We start from the raw sequence: 15,421 nt of genomic DNA, 5'->3' as shown, positions 1-15,421 counted from the left end.
GTACACACTTGTAATCCCAAGAATCTGAGACACATAATCTGAAACAATAAATGAAAACCATCCACATGATATGTGGAGATGTGTGAGTTTGGCTGAACTGATCTGTCCAACAGATTATTCTTCATAATAAATTCTTTGAGGCTCCTGAATGATGTGAAACAAAAGAACACGAGTCTTCGCATCAGGACCATCTTCTCACTCCTGGAGGACAGAGAGTATGAAGAGGAGAGAACGGTTCCTCCTCCAGGCCTGACCTCTCTTCACTCTGAGGGACGACCACCACCAGCTGCAAGGCATCGGTGGAAAACACTGAAAAGAGGTGAACGAGGAGGTGAAAGGAGAGGAGGTGAAAGAGAAGATAAAGAGGCCTGGAGCCTCCATAATAATGGAAGTCCACTCAAAGGCCAAGTATGAGAAGACATCTTGTTTGGATGCTGAAGGAAGCTGGTGTCATGGAGCCTCCTCACTCCTCCTGATCTGATCCACCTTCACGAGACCGAAACGGGGTGTTTCAGAAAAGCTTGTGTTGAGGAGCTCTGGAGGACTTTAAACTCGAAACCTCTAAACTTCTCACGTGGTTTCATTTCAGTAAATGTTTCAAAGACTCAACACCTCAGCAGAAATGAAAGATGAGAGTCCAGACAGTGAAAACAGATTTGTGGATCAGTACAGTTTTTTTCTCCCAGTAATCATGTGACTGAATGACCTCTGCGTCAGCTGACCATGACGTCATCACGTAGGCCGAGACCGCGTGCCTGAACGCAGGAAGTAGAATTATCAGCTGATCCCGCGGGCTGTTGTTGATGCCTGAAGTTGCCGTTGTTCGGACACCGTGCTGCTCTTCTCCGCTGCCGATACCGAGCAAACGGACACGGTGAGCGTTCACCGGCACGAGCTCTTCAGCACCGAGCGACGCGTCTCATCGCGAGGACTCCGGGCCGACGGCCGGCGGGTCTCTTTGTTCGTGTCGCGTCAGTCGGAACCGCGAAATCAAGTCTTCAGCTCAGAGTTGGGTTTCTGCAGAGACGTCGTTTTATATTGACACGTGATTGGCAGGTCGCTCACAGGGCAGCTAGCTCGTGCGCTAACGTTAGCACACCGACCCGCGGAGGAACGTCGTTTTCAGGGTTATTAACGAGCCGTTGATCTGCGAGGCTCCGGACGGACCGATCGATCCGTCATTGGGCCGATCGATCCGTCATTGGGCCGATCGATCCGTCATTGGATCGATCGATCCGTCATTGGGCCGATCGATCCGTCATTGGGCCGATCGATCCGTCATTGGATCGACGTTATTCAGGAGAGTTTTGTCGGTATTGATTTTTAAAGCAGTGGGTTGACTGACAGGTTGCGTCATTTGTTTGCAGGTTGTCAGCTTCTAGTCAGCTTTTAATTTAAACTATCAGGTCGGTGTGCTCGTTGGTATTTTTATTATTGCATTAATTTTTATAATTTTGATGTGCAGGACGTTTGACATGAGATAAAAAGGAGACTTTATTTTTTTACTGTGAGCTACAGAGAAGCTGGTCGATGCTCCAACTCATGACTTTGATAGCTTCAGAGAACCGGACAGTATGAATTAGAGCAGCTTAGTGCAGACAGACAGGCAGGCAGGCAGACAGACAGGCAGACAGACAGGCAGGCAGACAGACAGACAGGCAGGCAGACAGACAGGCAGACAGACAGGCAGACAGGCAGGCAGGCAGACAGACAGGCAGACAGGCAGGCAGACAGACAGGCAGGCAGACAGGCAGGCAGGCAGGCAGGCAGGCAGACAGACAGACAGACAGACAGAGGCTCGTCAGGGTCCCATCAGGTCTAAAGCTGAGGTCAGCTGCCCCCCCACTACTTGCCAATGCTGGATCTGGAGGTGGTGCCTGAGAGATCACTGGGAAATGAGCAATGGGAATTCGCCTTAGGTGAGTCTCAAGCAGCCGGTACGGAGACAGAGTCCCACTGTAGGAGTGGAAAGACAGCTGTTCCTGTGTGTTTCCAGGAATGCCGTTTTCCCAGGCCATCTCTATCCTTCAGAAACACTGCCGCATCATCAAAAATGTCCAGGTGCTATACAGTGAACAGGTACGATTTCTATTATAGACTTTCTCACGCTCACAAACACAAAAATGTTAATCAGCTTGCAGCAGAATCTCCTGTTGGGCTGCAGAACAACAGAACCAGCAGCAGGTCCACTTCTACCGGCTCACACACCGTCACGGTGTCCACATCACACCTGCTGTGTGACAGTATTATGTTGACGTGTGTGTTGGCTGATAAGAAGCAAAAAAAAAGCCAAATATATGCTCCAGAACATTTAGAAACAGGGTTGTAAAGACATGGTTTGTCCACCAGGGAGCACTGACAAGTTTATTTTTCAAACAATAAAATGTCCATCTGAGTACATATCCATGTATTATTATCTGATTTAAAGAAAACGTTTACCTTTACTAACCAGGTTGAATAATACTGAAACCATCCATTAAACTGTGTTTGTGAATGCGTCCATCCAGACGCCCCTCAGCCACGACCTCATCCTGAGCCTCACCCAGGATGGCATCAAGCTGCTGTTCGACGCCACCAATCAGAGACTCAAGGTGAAGATGGCTGGTTGTGGATCAGTACACCTGCTCAGTGTCTGCAGCTCTGCATCTGTTCTAACCTGTGTGTGTGTGTGTGTGTGTGTGTGTGTGTGTGTGTGTGTGTGTGTGTGTGTGTGTGTGTGTGTGTGTGTGTGTGTGTGTGTGTGAGACAGGTGATTGAAGTCTATGACCTGAGTAAAGTCAAGTTGAAATACTGGTGAGTAGAAATATTAAAACCTATTTAATAACATCTTAAGATGAGAGTCACATCAGACTTTTATTGTTCTAAAGTTTATTATATTTAACTGCCTTTGTGCAGCTTGTAGAGTCTGTTTTATGTTGCCATGGAGACCACTCAACCAAGTCATCGCTCCTCACGGATTGGCTCACAGCTACTGACTAATATTTATTGTATGATGTGTTTATGGTCATGTTTCTGTGAGTGGATCCATTTCAATAACTCCTAATGCAGCAAAGTGTGTGTGTGTGTGTGTGTGTGTGTGTGTGTGTGTGTGTGTGTGTGTGTGTGTGTGTGTGTGTGTGTGTGTGTGTGTGTGTCTGTCTGTCTGTCTGTCTGTGTTTGTCTCTGTGTGTGTCCCTGTGTGTGTGTGTGTGTGTGTGTGTGTGTGTGTGAGTGAGTGTGTGTGTCTGTGTGTGTGTGTGTGTGTGTGTGTGTGTCTCTCTGCGTGTGTGTGTGTCTGTGTGTGTGTGTGTGTGTGTGTGTGTGTGTGTGTGTGTGTGTGTGTGTGTGTGTGTGTGTGTCTCTGCATGTGTGTGTGTGTCTCTCTCTGTGTGTGTGTGTGTGTGTCTCTGTGTGTGTGTGTGTCTCTGTGTGTGTCTGTGTGTGTGTGTGTGTCTCTGTGTGTGTGTGTGTGTGTGTGTGTGTGTGTGTGTGTGTGTGTGTGTGTGTGTGTGTGTGTGTGTGTGTGTGTCTCTGTGTGTGTGTGTGTATCAGTGGAGTCCACTTCAACTCTCAGATCATTTCTCCGACCATCGAGCAGATCGATCAGTCGTTTGGAGCGACCCATCCTGGAGGTACTTCAGAACAAACTCAGGATATTTGAACTCATAAATCTAAAAGTAAACTACATTTTTAATGAAATATCCCTCTCCCCCCTTTCCCTCCCCCCTCCAGTGTACAATGCTGCAGAGCAGTTGTTCCATCTGAACTTCCGAGGTCTGTCCTTCTCCTTCCAACTGGACTCGTGGAACGAAGCTCCAAAATACGAGGTGAGTCTCTTCCCTTCGTCCTGTCAGTCAGAAACTTCTTTCTCTTCTTGTTCCTTCAGCTCGGAGTTCAACTCTCCACAGATGTTTTCACCATCATCACCACAAATTGCATTATTATAAAAAGTATTGTGTAGGAGTCTTCCAACAGACCGTCTGAGGTGGAGCTCCATGTTTGTCTGACGAACAGATGAATGAGTGTTTTCAGAGGAACTGAAGCACTCCGTCACCTTTTTCATCTTTTATCCACTTGGTCAACAACAGAAGGAAAACATCCTTCAAATTACGATTGATAGGATTTGGTGTGTTTTTTGTTCATCTTGAAATGAACCAGATGATTTTATTGACGTATCAATTGGAGGTGTTTTCATTGAATGTGTTGCACTTTTTCACCAAAGTCTTCCATTTAACTCGGTTCCTTCAAAAAAATCTGTGCTTTTTAATTCTCTGGAGATTTTTCCTCCCTTAAAAACAGTCGCTGCGTTCGTCTGTGTTTGATCATGTTTCATCTAAACTCCGTAACATATGTTGACGTGTGCGTGCGAGCTGCTAGTAAACTCAGTCCTGTGCTGCTTCCTGCTGCTTTCCCTCGGCAGCCTAACTTTGCGCTGGGTTTGGCCTCCCTGCAGATTCCTCACGGGGCCACGGTCAAGAGGATGCACATCTACACGGGCAACAACCTGCAGGAAACCAGGTGCGTCTCCGCGTGGCTTCAGATTTAAACCTGTGACGCACGAATGAACAAAGACTCCAAGAACGAGATCATCTGAGGATGATGAGGTGACGAAGAAGCTGTTTCTTTGTGTCCACAGAGCTCCCGTCATGCCGTTGGCTTGTTTCCTTGGCAACATCTTTGCAGAGTGTGTGGATGTCCTGAGGGATCGGGCGGGGCCTCTAGGGCTTAAGCTCCGCCTTCTCACTGCAGGTAACACGGGTCTCTGTTTATTGGGGGATTTACAATCACATGTTAATGTTTCCTCACATACAACGTCTACATGTTTGAGTTTTCCTGCTGGAAAAATATTTTTATTTGGTGTTAAACACCATTTTTGATAATAAACTTTATTTGAGTGTCACCTTTCATATAAGAAAGTGTTTTACAGCAAGAAAATGACATGCTGTGATTCACATAAAAATGGAAATAAAGGAACATAAAATGTCATTTAAAAACATAAAAAATAAATAAAATGCATAAAAAGGATCAAATTAATTTCAAGACAAGCCTAAATGGGTCTGTTTCTACTTTTTAAATTCTACTTTATGACCTCAATAAGGACAAACACAGACTCAACAGCAGGTCCCTGAATGCACCACGTGTCTACATCCAAATTAAAACCAACAACTGTCAACAAACTGACATTTGGAGCTTCTTACTTCTGTTGAACCTGTCAGCTGCAGCGCCATGTGGACACGCAGTGATTCCTCTTCCTGGTGTGTTGCCGTGTGCGTGTGCAGGTTGTGGTCTCGGTGTGATGGCGGATGCTAAAGTCAGGTCCCTGGAGAGGAACATCTACTTCGGAGACTCGTGTCAGGATGTCCTAGGAGCCCTGGGATCTCCACATAAAGTCTTCTACAAGTCTGAGGACAAGGTAGGAGTCATTACGTGTGTGTGTGTGTGTGTGTGTGTGTGTGTGTGTGTGTTTGTACAGTGGTGTGAAAAAGTGTTTGCCTCCTTCCTGATTTCTTATTTTTTTGCATGTTTGTCACTTAAATGTTTCAGATCATCAAACAAATTTAAATATTAGTCAAAGATAACACAAGTACAGTGACCCCTCGCTATAACGCGGTTCACCTTTCACGGTCTCGCTGCTTCACGGATTTGCATCGTGCATTGAAATCACATTACGACTATATGTAACGTAGATATATTTAATGTCCAGTTCTATCAATTTCAATTGTAAAATAAAGGTTACTACTTCACGGATTTCGCCTATCACGGTTTCTATTTGGAACGTAACCCCCGCGAAAAACGAGGGTTCACTGTAAACACAAAATGCAGTTTTTAAATGAAGGTTTTTATTATTAAGGGAGAAAAACAATTCAAACCCACATGGCCCTGTGTGAAAAAGGGTTTGCCCCCTCCTGTTAAAACATAAGTTTTAATAGGGAGGCTGTAGCTCAGACACACACACTAATGTGGGTTGCACACTAATCGGAAGGTTGGTGGTTCGATCCCCAGCTCCTCCTGTCCACATGCCTAAGTGTCCTTGAGCAAGACACTGAACCCTAAAATTGCTCCCGATGGTGAACCATTGGTATGTTGTAAGTCGCTTTGGATAAAAGCGTCAGCTAAATGAAATGTAAAAAAGTAATAACATAACTTAACTGTGGTTTATCACACCTGAGTTCAATTTCTCGAGCCACACCCAGGTCTGATTACTGACACACCTGTTCTCAATCAAGAAATCACTTCAATAGGACCTGCCTGACAAAGTGAAGTAGACCAAAAGATCCTCAAAAGATAGACATCATGCTGAGATCCAAAGAAATTCAGGAACAAATGAGAAAGAAAGTAATTGAGATCTATCAGTCTGGAAAAGGTTCTCAAGCCATTTCTAAAGCTTTGGGACTCCAGAGAACCACAGTGAGAACCATTATCCACAAATGGAGAAAACATGGAACAATGGTGAACCTTCCCAGGAGCGGCCGGCCGACCAAAATTACCCCGAGAGCGCAGCGACGACTCATCCGAGGTCACAAAAGACCCCACGACAACATCCAAAGAACTGCAGGCCTCACTTGCCTCAGTTCAGGTCAGTGTTCATGACTCCACCAGAAGAAAGAGACTCGGCAGAAATGGCTGCATGGCAGAGTTCCAAGACCAAAACCACCGCTGAGCAAAAAGAACATTAAGGCTCGTCTCATTTTTGCCAGAAAACATCTTGATAATCCTCAAGACTTTTGGGAAAATACTCTGTGGACTGACGAGACAAAAGTTGAACTTTTTGGAAGGTGTGTGTCCCGTTACATCTGGTGTAAAAGTAACACCGCGTTTCAGAAGAAGAACCTCATGCCAACAGTAAAATATGGTGGTGGTGGTGTGATGGTCTGGGGCTGTTTTACTGCTTCAGGACCTGGAAGACTTGCTGTGATAAATGGAACCATGAATTCTACCGTCTACCAAAACATCCTGAAGGAGAACGTCCGGCCGTCTGTTCGTGACCTCAAGCTGAAGCCAACTTGGGTTCTGCAGCAGGACGATGATCCAAAACACACCAGCAAGTCCACCTCTGAATGGATGAAGAAAAACAAAATGAAGACTTTGGAGTGGCCTCGTCAAAGTCCTGACCTGAATCCTATTGAGATGCTGTGGCATGACCTTAAAAAGGAGGTTGGTGCTGGAAAACCCTCCAATGTGGCTGAATTACAACAACTCTGTAAAGATGAGTGGGCCAACATTCCTCCACAGCTGGAAAAGACTCATTGGAAGTTATCGCAAACGCTTGATTGCAGTTGTTGCTGCTGAGGGTGGTCCAACCAGTTATTAGGTTTAGGAGGCAAACACTTTTTCACACAGGGCCATGTGGGTTTGGATTGTTTTTCTCCCTTAATAATAAAAACCTTCATTTAAAAACTGCATTTTGTGTTTACTTGTGTTATCTTTGACTAATACTGAAATTTGTTTGATGATCTGAAACATTTAAGTGTGACAAACATGCAAAAAAAATAAGAAATCAGGAAGGAGGCAAATACTTTTTCACATCTGTGTGTGTGTGTGTGTGTGTGTGTGTGTGTGTGTGTGTGTGTGTGTGTGTGTGTGTGTGTAACTAGTGGACTAAAACCCTGTGTTGTTGTTGTTTCTAGATGAAGATTCACTCTCCGTCACCTCACAAGCAGGTTCCTTCTAAATGTAACGACTACTTCTTCAACTACTTCACCCTCGGCGTGGTACGTAGCTCAGCGGCCATCTGTGTGATCAGTCTATGAGTGAAGTGTGTTCAGGGACATCTGGCAGTGTGTTACACGTTTAGAGTTTAAGTGATGAAGTCTGGCACCCGATGTTCATGATGCCGTACTGTTTGGTGACAAATCAAAGCCAACATGGCTGTGGTGAAGAACAGAGAGTGTCCCTGAAAGCAGCACAGAGCTGCACACGGAGCAGGAGGATTCATAAATTCAGAGTGTTCCTGAACACATCACGGTGCTGCACACAGAGGACCAACAACCTCCATGAGGAAGTATTCAGAGTCGTCTCTTCATCATCATCATCTCTGAGTTCCTCATGTTAATGTGACCGCTGGTACGAGAACATTAGTGATGTCACCATGGAAACCTGAAACTGGAGCAGAGAAACAGCAGAGTTTGAACTGAAACGGAAAGTCTTGGACATGCTGTCTTACAGCCGAGTGTTCCTGAGCCCACGCAGTGATTTCCATCAAGGCTGTTTTCTATCAGTTCCACCTGAGAGCCAGAAGAACACAGATATCCAATATTGGTTTTCAGCCCCTTGACACGATTTTGGGTGGAAAATTCGCAGAAAAGAAAACTTTCAATTGCTGCCAGCGGGCGTGTTGTCATGTTGGAGAAGCCTGTTGCCATGGTGACACAGTTCAGGTGGTTCACAGTGAATGTCTTCTTCAGAAGGTCCCAGTGGAACTCGGTGTTGACTGTCTGACTCTGGGGGACAAATTCACAGAGACACAAAGAAAACCCACCTGGTGTCTCCTGACCTGACAACCCTCCTTCAGTCTGTTTTCAGACATCACATGAAGAAACTTCCTCTCAGTTGGAGCTCAAAAATGTGTCGTCTGTCTGTCAGACCTCAGACCTTTTGGGAGAGTCTGAGCTCACCTGCATTTCCATCATATGAACACCTTGATGTACCTGCATGTGGTCCTTTTAGCATCTCTGTCCATGTGCTCAAATACTCTTCACATAATAATCATCATGTTTTCCAGGATATCCTGTTTGACTCGACAACTCACCTGGTGAAGAAGTTTGTCCTCCACACCAACTTCCCCGGACATTACAACTTCAACATGTACGTATCTCCTCATCTGTCTCATGCTTTTATGTTTTTATCGCTCGCAGCGTCTCTGACTCGCTTCGCTCTGTGTTTCAGATATCATCGATGTGACTTCAAGATCCCTCTGCTCATCAAAAAAGGTGAGACAGTTCCATCCCATGATGAATGATGCATGTCTCATTAATATTAACCTGATGTTTCTGGTTGTGACTCTTCAGAAGGATCTGACTCTCAGACCGAAGACGGCATCTTAACCACCTACAGCAAGGTCAGTGGTACTTAAAGGTTAGTGGTACTCAGAGGTCAGTAAAGGTCAGTGGTACTCAGAGGTCAGTAAAGGTCAGTGGTACTCAGAGGTCAGTAAAGGTCAGTGGTACTCAGAGGTCAGTAAAGGTCAGTGGTACTCAGAGGTCAGTGGTACTCAGAGGTCAGTAGAGGTCAGTAAAGGTCAGTGGTACTCAGGTCAGTGGTACTTAGGTACTCGGAGGTACTCAGAGGTCAATAGAGGTCAGTGGTACTCAGCGGTCAGTAAAGGTCAGTGGTACTCAGAGGTCAGTAAAGGTCAGTGGTAATCAGATCAGAGGTACTCAGTGGTACTCAGAGGTCAGGGGTTCCTGTTGGACCAGTCCACCACCAATGGTTCTGGTATTCTTCCTGGAACCGAGGTTCCTCCAGCAGATACGAGACCTGATAAAACTCGAACTCGAAACCTCCCGTCAAACTCCGATTTTATTCAGACTTCCTCAGATGTTTGGATCCCTGTCGCATTTAAATAACGAAGAAAGAACTGTCTGATTTATCATTTTAATAGTTGTTATTGTTGTTAACTCTGATTCTCTCAGTGGGATCAGATCCAGGAGCTGCTGGGTCACCCGATGGAGAAACCTGTCGTACTCCACAGGTAGAAAACACACCAAGATCCTGAACACGGAAGGATGACATCACTGTTTTAATGTAAAACATCCACCATATAGTTCAGTGTGTGTGTGTGTGTGTGTGTGTGTGTGTGTGTGTGTGTGTGTGTGTGTGTGTGTGTGTGTGTGTGTGTGTGTGTGTGTGTGTGTGTGTGTGTGTGTGTGTGTGTGTTGACAGGTCGTCATCAGCCAACAACACCAACCCCTTCGGCTCCACCTTTTGCTTCGGTCTGCAGAGGATGATCTTTGAGGTCAGAGGTCTTTGTGTGTCTGCAGCTTTATTTATACATCAGTTACACAATAATAAACAAAACAACAAATAGATAATAAAACCATGTAGATTAAAGAAATGCAGGACTAAAAATTATAACAATGATTAAAACTTAAACACCAAGATGATGAACTTGACTTCAAAATAACAGCCAGATTGAAGAGACAGGTCTTTAGTTTCCTTTTTAAACTCTCTTATTTTGAAAGGGTCTCATCTCTTCTTCCTCCTCAGGTGATGCAGAACAACCACATAGCATCAGTGACCCTGTACGGAGCTCCACGGACCAGCAGTCAAGCCCGGTCCGGGTCCAGCAGCAGTTCCCACTGAACAAGAGCCAAAAACTACGTCCCAGTCCGACCCGTCCTGAACCTGAATCCTCCGACGGACTGAACCTCTGATCCAGAACCAGAACTAAGCAGACCGAACCGAACAAAGTTCCTCTAAACCGCGCAATCGGACATTAATCGGCTTCTCCTGCTGGGTACGTCTCCTTCAATCAGGCGGACCGAACCGGCACCGCCGACCCGATTCATCCCCGGACACCCAGAATCCAGAGACACACACACTCGTCTTCTGGTGGAGAAGAGTTGGTCCAGACTGGAGGACGGCCCGGTTCCACCAGAGAGACGGGTCAGCAGACCGGACCTCAGAATAACTTCAACAACGACAAACATTCAGATCCATCTGCTGCACACCAACTGACCCACTGCCAGCCCAAACAGTACCGCCTGTCCTCCAAAGCCAGAACCAGAACCAGACCCGACCCATCCCACACCACAAGAACCAGACCAGTCCAACAGAACCAAGAGCCATCGGAGCCCAAAGAGCTGCAGAGGACTCGAACCGGAAAACGAAAAGGAAACATGAACATGAGAATCAGCAGCACTCAGGGAGTCCAGAACCTTCGATGATCGGGCCGGTCCCTCCACACCAGAACCTCCTCATCCTCCTACTCTTCATCCTCATCCTCAGCTTTGTGTAGTGGTGTAAACACACACACACACACACACACACACACACACACACACACACACACACACACACACACACACACCCTGCTCTGTGTTTTGAACATGTCAACATGAGAATCTGAGAGGAAACTTTATTAGAAGCACAAACTGGCGGTTTGTTTGTTCGTTGATCCCTTCCTGCATATTGTGAGAGACACACACACACACACACACACACACACACACACACACACACACACACACACACACACACACACACACACTCTCAGACACACTCACACACACACACCTTCCTCATCTCTGCGATCGTGGTCATTGTGATCCTTTTTAAACCCATTTGCACTGAAACACGTGTGCGTGTGCGCGTGTGCTGCTCTTCCTCCTCCCTCGGTGCCCTCTTCATCTCTTCGTATAATTGGCCGGTTGTGACTCCGCCCCCTGCATGTGTTCTAGTTGCCAAACACTACAGCCAAAGACGTTTCATCTGATCTGTGTGTGAAGTGGTGTTGCTGCATCTCGTCATCGCCATGGCAACACCTCTAAACTCAGCTCCTTGTTGACGGCATCCTCAGTGAGCTGTGATTTACAGAGTTGGTGTCTCTGGATTTAAACCGTTATTTATTTAACGAACTTTCCATCATCAACATGTTTCCTCCTCATGTTCACGTTTCTGTTTATTTACAATTAATAAACTGTATTAATTTGGATACACTCTCATGGATACGCTGCACATGTTTCTATTCTCTCATTGTTGCAGAGTTGTCTGTATGATGTATATATATCATATATATACATTGATATATATCTATAGATAGATAGATATCTATTGATATATATATAGTGTGAAAGACCTGCTGCATCATTGGACAGGATGTAATGTGTGTGCGCGTTCGTGTGTACTCGTGCGTGTGTGTACATGTGTGTGTGTACATGTACATACCAACTTTGTGTATGAAGATTTATTCAGCATGTCCACTGGAAAAAAGGCAATAACTAAACCATGTAGTGCAGTGATGATGATGATGATGATGATAGTGGTTGTTGAGATCTCAAACAACCAGCGATGCAACATTCAGACTTTTATAAATCTGACTCTGTTCATTGACATCGAAGTAGATTTTTTGTGTTTGCAACCAACATCTGAAAAAATAACAATAAAAATGTGGATGTGAAAATGACGGAGAGGTTTTTATTTCTTATTTTCAACAACCAGAAACTGAACTTTTGACTTTGTGAACAAAAACTCAGTTTGAATCGTGTGGAAATGTTAAAGCATTAAATTTTAGCTTATGTGAAAGTCGTGCAGGAGACAGAAAATAAAAAGACAGAAAGCAGTTTATAATAAACCTGTTGATTTGTAAAGTTTTTATTTTGACCTGCTGGTTTGATAAAACTTCACTGCAGCATTTTTCCTGGAGGCGTCTTTTCTTTATAGAACCTCCGTGAGAACCATCAGGCCGAATGAAGTGGGAACTCTATCCGGAACCGGTCCGGAACGCCACTGTTTAACAGAAAGAATGAATCACAGTTGTAATCTAACGAACACGGGATCTGTTCATCCATGTTTCAATATGAATCTAAATTCAAGCATTTCAAACGATTTAAAAACACGTGAAAGAGATTTCACAACAAAAACAGAATTATACGAAATGAACCAAAGAAATAATAAAGTTTGAACAAAAGAAAACTCCATATTTAACACAGATTTCACTGTGTGTGTGTGTGTGTGTGTGTGTGTGTGTGCGTGTGTGTGTGTTAAAACAAATAACAAAGAAGATGAACGTCTGCAGAGATTCACATCAGGACTCTGAACGGCATCTCTGATGTCTCTGATGTCTCTCTGATGTCTCTCTGATGTCTCTGATGTGTCCCCTCTCCATTTCAGTTGTCTGATGAGCAGAAATCTGAATGTGATTCTCCAGCAGACAGATTGTGGATCTGACGGGAGAGGCGGCTTCTCTTTAGTCCTCGTCCCTATAGAATCTGGACCACATCTGGACCACATCTGCACCACATCTGGACTCAGTTCATTTCCCTCTGACGACTGTCTGTCCTCTGGATGCTGCTGAGAACCTCTTTGTGCTCTTTGAGCCGCTACTGTGTGACGAACACCTTCCTGTCGCCGTAGTCCGCCTCCTCGTCGCCCTCCCCCTGCTCCTTCCCCTGCCCCTCCCCTTGCTCCTTCCCCTGCCCCTCCCCCTGCCCCTCGCCCTGCCCCCTCCATCTGAAGGGCCCGGAGGTCGGGCGGGTCCGGTTGTGGCAGCTGATGTCGGGGTCGTGCAGCAACCTCCACATGAGCCAGATCTGCGGGACGTTGAGGCTGTGGACCACCATGAGCTCCCGGTAGAAGCACGGGTCAAAGGTCTGGAGGTTCGGCGCCGCCGACGGACGCGGGATCCCGAAGGTCCGGAAGCCCCGATGGCGCGACGGTTTGACAGCGATGATCTGGAGGCACATGCCCAGGAAGACGTCGTCGATCGGGAACAACTCCACCTACAAGAGTTTAACAGTCAGAATGAAACAACCCAGAAAGCTGAAAGCTACTCGGACAGCGAAGCACCTGCTGACAGGCGGCGCTGAGCCTCCGGGCCGTGTGACCCGACATCACGAAGCCCCCTCCCCCGGCGTAGTCCGGGTACGAGCCGCCGCCATACACCGACTCCGGCACGAAGTACTTGGAGGAGCGGCGGCGGATGGGTTTAGCGTGGAGGATGATGTCCCCGACGAACAGGTCGGCGTCGGGCCGCTGACCCCGCAGCATCTCCACGATGTTCTCCACGTTCACGAACACGTCGGCGTCGCCTTTGAAGATGAACCTGGACGACAAGACACAAGTTAGACGGACGCATCGGATCAGAGACACGTGAGAGGAGGTCTGCTGTGAGGACAACTGACTGGACTCGAGGACAGCTGGTGTTGACCCACTCCAGGAAGTGAGTCTCCTTCAGAGTCAGGTTGAAGAAGGTGTCCTCGAAGTCCCACAGCAGGACGTCCCGGAAGGTTTGACTCTCGTAGGCCAGCAGGCGCTCCCACAGCGGCAGAGCGCTGCGGTTCCTGGGAACGCCGAGCAGGAAGACGGTCCGGATGGAGACGCCATCCTGGAAGAGTCCCTCCTTCCCCCACGTCCGACGCACCACCTGAAACGAGACGTTCACTGATCTGCACTTCTATCATATAAATCACAACAATGACATTTTTTAGTGAAACTTGTGAACCAGAAAACAAAAAGCTTAAAGACACCAAACAGTTGTTTCGAGCTGACGAGTCCTTTAATCTGCCGTTAATATGAAAATATAGAATAGAATAGAATAATCAGCTTCAGGAACCAGTTTACGTTGGACGTTTACCTGACGGAGGACATTTACCTGACGGAGGACGTTTACCTGACGAAGGACGTTTACCTGACGGAGGACGTTTACCTAACGAAGGACGTTTACCTGACGAAGGACATTTACCTGACGGAGGACGTTTACCTGACGGAGGACGTTTGCCTGAGGGAGGACGTTTACCTGATGGAGGACGTTTACCTGAAGAAGGACGTTTACCTGACGAAGAATGTTTACCTGACGGAGGACGTTTACCTAAAGGAGGACGTCTACCTGACGGAGGACGTTTACCTGAAGAAGGATGTTTACCTGATGGAGGACGTTTACCTAATGGAGGACGTTTACCTGACGAAGGACGTTTACCTGACGAAGGACGTTTACCTGACGGAGGACGTTTACCTGAAGGAGGACGTTTACCTAACGGAGGACGTTTACCTAACGGAGGACGTTTACCTGACGGAGGACGTTTACCTGAAGAAGGACATTTACCTGAATGACGTTTTCCTGAAGAAGGACGTTTACCTGAAGGACGTTTACCTGACGGAGGACATTTACCTGACGGAGGACGTTTACCTGAAGAAGGACGTTTACCTGAAGAAGGACATTTACCTGACGGAGGACGTTTACCTGACGAAGGACGTTTACCTGACGGAGCACGTTTACGTGACGGAGGACGTTTGCGTGAAGAAGGACGTTTACGTGACGGAGGACGTTTACCTGAAGAAGGACGTTTACCTGAAGAAGGACGTTTACCTGAAGAAGGACGTTTACCTGAATGACGTTTACCTGAAGAAGGACGTTTACCTGAAGGACGTTTACCTGACGGAGGACGTTTACCTGATGGAGGACGTTTACCTGAAGAAGGACGTTTACCTGAAGGACGTTTACCTGACGGAGGACGTTTACCTGAAGGAGGACGTTTACCTGAAGAAGTACGTTTACCTGACGAAGGACGTTTACCTGACAGAGGACGTTTACCTGACAGAGGACGTTTACGTGACGGAGGACGTTTACGTGAAGAAGGACGTTTACCTGAAGAAGGACATTTACCTGACGCTTATCGAAGTCTGCAGCCGTCGACTTCACTGCGATGAGCAAGTAGGGAGCACTTCCTCCTCCTCTTGTAACTCCTCCTCCTGTAACTCCTCCTCCTCCTGCAACTCCTCCTCC

General features: G+C 46.6%; 2 protein-coding genes across 7 annotated transcripts in view; one reads left to right on the top strand and one right to left on the bottom strand.

Moving 5' to 3' along the window:
• Positions 1–783: 783 nt before the first annotated feature.
• phaf1 (phagosome assembly factor 1) lies at positions 784–12,103 on the top strand. 6 transcript variants are annotated; one of them, XM_069719403.1, is made up of 16 exons: positions 785–1,919; positions 1,997–2,079; positions 2,508–2,591; positions 2,750–2,793; positions 3,532–3,611; positions 3,712–3,806; positions 4,400–4,497; positions 4,616–4,728; positions 5,259–5,392; positions 7,608–7,691; positions 8,702–8,784; positions 8,866–8,909; positions 8,988–9,037; positions 9,612–9,670; positions 9,862–9,934; positions 10,186–12,103. In XM_069719403.1, exons 1-16 carry the CDS (start codon positions 1,856–1,858, stop codon positions 10,279–10,281), a joined length of 1,284 nt encoding a protein of 427 aa, XP_069575504.1. In that variant the 5' UTR covers positions 785–1,855; the 3' UTR covers positions 10,282–12,103. The 6 variants fall into 6 exon arrangements, 3 of the variants coding, with proteins under 3 accessions (XP_069575504.1, XP_069575505.1, XP_069575506.1); XM_069719404.1 differs by having other exon boundaries at positions 787–1,919; positions 4,433–4,497; XM_069719405.1 differs by lacking the exon at positions 785–1,919 and having other exon boundaries at positions 2,746–2,793.
• A 916-nt stretch (positions 12,104–13,019) lies between these two features.
• Positions 13,020–15,421, bottom strand: part of b3gnt9 (UDP-GlcNAc:betaGal beta-1,3-N-acetylglucosaminyltransferase 9) — an 11,259-nt gene continuing 8,857 nt past the window's right edge. The window contains exons 4-7 of the mRNA XM_069719444.1: positions 15,302–15,421; positions 13,821–14,062; positions 13,486–13,741; positions 13,020–13,418 (exon numbers count right to left, since the gene is read on the bottom strand). The exon at positions 15,302–15,421 is cut by the window's right edge and continues 258 nt beyond it. Of these exons, the coding sequence (XP_069575545.1) occupies positions 13,020–13,418; positions 13,486–13,741; positions 13,821–14,062; positions 15,302–15,421 (1,017 nt within the window). The remainder of the gene's footprint in view (positions 13,419–13,485; positions 13,742–13,820; positions 14,063–15,301) is intronic.

The sequence above is a fragment of the Brachyistius frenatus genome, unplaced genomic scaffold (genome assembly GCF_029030835.1).
Source record: "Brachyistius frenatus isolate BFR_SWC_R1_liver_20210118 unplaced genomic scaffold, ASM2903083v1 Contig_214, whole genome shotgun sequence".
NCBI lineage: Eukaryota > Metazoa > Chordata > Actinopteri > Embiotocidae > Brachyistius > Brachyistius frenatus.
This window is presented reverse-complemented; position numbering and strand designations above follow the sequence as displayed.